At 31.3% G+C, this 3,926-nt stretch overlaps 1 protein-coding gene across 1 annotated transcript; it reads right to left on the reverse strand.

Moving 5' to 3' along the window:
* Positions 1-203: 203 nt before the first annotated feature.
* Positions 204-3,691, reverse strand: LOC114244763 (uncharacterized). Its single transcript, XM_028176662.2, has 7 exons — positions 3,473-3,691; positions 3,315-3,387; positions 3,052-3,243; positions 2,248-2,395; positions 1,798-1,897; positions 1,164-1,337; positions 204-432 (listed from the first exon to the last, which is right to left on the reverse strand). Coding segments are annotated over exons 1-7 (882 nt in total). The 5' UTR covers positions 3,475-3,691; the 3' UTR covers positions 204-239.
* Between the last annotated feature and the right edge of the window lie 235 nt (positions 3,692-3,926).

Below are 3,926 nucleotides of genomic sequence, written 5' to 3' on the forward strand. Positions count from 1 at the left end.
ACGACGGATTAGTCCCTTAACCTTAATCAAAGCATTTTTTTGCATGCTTCTTGGGAGGTAAGTAGTTGGTATCCGCCTCTACGAAATCACCCTCTACCATCCACCATTGACAATTAGAACTCTTAAAACGTATATCACAAATGGATACAGTAGCTTCAAATCAAACATCCAGCGGCCACGTCAAATAGTAATAAAAACATAAATAAAATTTAAAAAATATTTTTTATTCATAATAATAATTATTCATCGTTTACTTTCTGTCTCATGTTACGCTTTGGATTATGAAGCTTTCGTTTTTTGAACTCGACGGGGCCTTCGCCCAGAGTTTCAACACGTTTCTCCTTGAATTGAAACTTTTCAGGTTCCACGACAACTGGTGGCGGAGGTAACTCTTTTGTCTTCGGTAGCTGAAGGTCAACGATTTTTGCTGGTCTAAAATAAGTTTATAGTAACTATTAATAATAAATTTTTAATATTAGAGACGACGTTGGAACAAAATGTTCTTCAATTTATTATGGCATCAATAAGTACACATGCTAAGGTTTAAGTAAATATGACGTAACAATACCATTTTCTATGCAAGTGATTCCACGGTTTTTCATCTGCTAGGAATAGAATTTAAAAAAAATGGTGTACGTAATTAAAACTTTTACGGTTTAATACCGCGTTTTTATTGTCATTTTAATCAAACTACAAAAAATGTAAAGTATTCGAAACGTCGGAAATAATATAAAGACAGTAAAAAATGCGTGACTAAACCGTAAAAGTAAAACGTTAATTATGTCATTTCATTTCTCAAAATTTCAGTTTGAGCATGGTATTTACTTATGAATCAAAGACATTCAGCAAAAAAGCACTTTTTTTTTTTCTTTCCTACCTAAGCTGGTAGCCTTGAGAGGCTATTCCAGCGTAACCCTAACGTTTGTAGGTGAGCTCACGGGGCTCAAACCTGATGACGTTGCTAACACGAACCCTAGCAAGAGCCGTGCTTCGCAGAATCTACCACCGGATCGGAAACGCGACCCACTGAGAAGATCCGGCGAGAAACTCAGTGGGCTGTGTCTGAGAGTTAATTTACTCGTCGAGCCCTTCGTCGCAAGCGACGGGTTCGACGAGAACGGTGACCGGAAAAAAGCACAATGAGCACGTTTAAAAATCCTTACTCTTTAACAATTTCTGTCCATGTTCCATACGGTTTTGAGGCGCGTGGAGCCGGACCATAGTCAACTGCACTCTTGGTTAGCACCGATTCATCCTTTTTCACTGCTCTCTCCTTCATCTTCTCGCGTGCCATGTGTGCTTTGACTTCTTTAATGGCTTCCTTGTGTTTTTCTTTTCTGTTAATCAATTAAAATTTATTTATCCAAACGCAAAATGCTAAGAATAATGTAAATATTAAATTGGCGTTGAGTTTGCATGCGCAAGTTTTATTAAATGTGATTGTTCGTAAAAGTTTTCGTCCTAATATCTCCTATGGGCTCCGGTAACAACTAAATACTGGATAGGCTATGAGGTTTCATAGTCATATAAAGAAAAATAAAAGGAATACACAGAAGTAAATACACTATAAACCGGGTTGAAAGCTCTCAGAGAGGACTGCAGAATATATTGATGGAGCTGGGTTAGTGCTCCGAAGAACCTTCAATCACACATCGAAAATGCGGAGTTTAAAGACATCGATTTGCATATAATGTGTAGTGGATTATTAATATTGGTGAAATTCACGTTCTATTACATATGAGTTCTGATAACAGTTTTCTACAAAGTGCTATATCTTGGCTAATAAAATATGCTTACTTTAAATTTTGTTTCTTTATTTCTGCTTGCTCTTCTTTATGTTTTTTCTTTTCTTGTTCAACAATTGAAAAATATTCGTCAGGTTGTTCCCATGTTGTTTCTGAGAGAAAAAGAATATTTTGTAAGTTCAATTAATCAAATTTAGATTTTTTTGAAATAATTCAGCAGTATATCTCAAATAAAATAGGGATGTTCAGGTGATAACAGTGAACTGACTTTCTTAGAATTCTTTAATACCGAATATAAACATCATTTTGTGAATGCAGTTTTATTTACTTTTACTTTGATTTAATTAAAATAGAATAATCCTAACTGATCCATTTTGAAGTTTACCTATTGAGTTTAACAAAAAAATTGAATCAATTTAATTTTTTATTTATTTTTAAGACAATAGGAAACGACTGTTGTATTTACCCAAAAAGGAAATATTTAGGTGATTTTAATAATTACCACTTGTAATTGTATTCCAGTAATAAGAGCTACCATCTTGATTCTTCACTTCATGCCAAATAGGTTCAGATTTGGTTCCTATCTCACTGGCCACAATTTTTGGGTTGCTTTTATTACTTCCATCTCCCCCCAACATTTGGTTTATATTCTATAGATGTTTTGCATTAATAATAAATAATTACGTTGAAATATAATAGTTTGCAGTTTGATAGTAGCAAAAGACTATGATAAATGAGAGCAGATAAAATGTGTGACTATACTTTTTCATAAATACCTACAATAAATACAGTAAAATAATGAATTGAAATTAATTTTTTTACTATCTAGAATAGTCTAAGAGCTCTCAAATGATTTTGGCTTCAATATAAAAAATGCAATATGTCCTGGTGCCTGGTCCTAACATGTCTTTATTCTTTACATCTTTAATGAAAGCTAGCAGGTTGGCCGTGTGTTTAACATCTCACCTTTAAGTTAATCTAAAATTTATTTGGAAATCTGAACAGTACCTTTCGTGCAAAAGTATGTTTTTTTTCACAAATTTGAGTAATGTATCTAACAAATTTTAATTTTTATTGTGTTAAAAACTTTATGGTTGGGTTGTTCCTTTAATATTTTTTTATTGGATAATTTTATTATATAGGCAATTAGTAGATAAGCCAGATATTATATTGCCACTAAAACTTAAATGAAGGTTGTTGTGTCCAATATGCCTTCATGTCGCTAACTCTTTATCTTAGTAGGGTGACTGAAAAGATGAACTGAATCTTATTAATAGATGAAAATGTATTAACACAACCTATTAACCTGTGAAGTTAAATCTGCATTGTTCTGAACATCTTTTATGTATGCAGTCATAGCAGCAGCCTCCATTTTTTTTATTTCATCATCCATTTTTTCTTTTTGTTTGAAATCTTTTGCACTTTTTTTACTAAGTTTCGAAATATGTTCTTGGACCTTATCTTTGTGTTTTTTGCCATTTTCGTGGAATGATGTTGACTGAAAATGTATATAGATCTTGTTTATTCAGTTTTATGAGCATGTCTCGTACATAAAAAAACAAAACGTACAACTTTATTGTCAGCAAACCAACATTTACAAAATTCACAGTATTTCCGAGCTTGTGATTTCCAATATTCAGTCCTAAAATAAAAATCAAATTTAATAACTGACCTTACATAAATACAAGCAAATAGGAATTCATGAGTGATAACAAAAAATAACTAACATTGTGTATTTAGCGTGCGGTGATGTTTTATTATTTTTACAAATTATTAAGCAAATAATATTAATCACAAAGAGGGTAATTATTATCTTTACAATTATAAAATTCTAGTGCTTTTAATAACTATCAGAATTCTCGAATATATTAAGACTTATTAAGTGTATAATCTATGATCAGAATGTTGACCCATTTTTAATATATCATAACATACTTTTGTACTATGTTATGACAATTGACAATAAGACATTGACAGTAACAGTAGTTTTATTTTTCCAAATGAAAAGGCAAATGTGTCATACCATACAACCTAATTCTTTATATATATATTTTAATAGATGAAAAATTATAATATGAAGTGAAATAAAATGAAGTTAATTAATTAATATGAAACATGAAATGAAATGAAATGAAATGAAATGAAATGAAATGAAATGAAATGAAATGAAATGAAATGAAA

Source organism: Bombyx mandarina, chromosome 12 (genome assembly GCF_030267445.1).
Source record: "Bombyx mandarina strain Sakado chromosome 12, ASM3026744v2".
Taxonomy (NCBI): domain Eukaryota; kingdom Metazoa; phylum Arthropoda; class Insecta; order Lepidoptera; family Bombycidae; genus Bombyx; species Bombyx mandarina.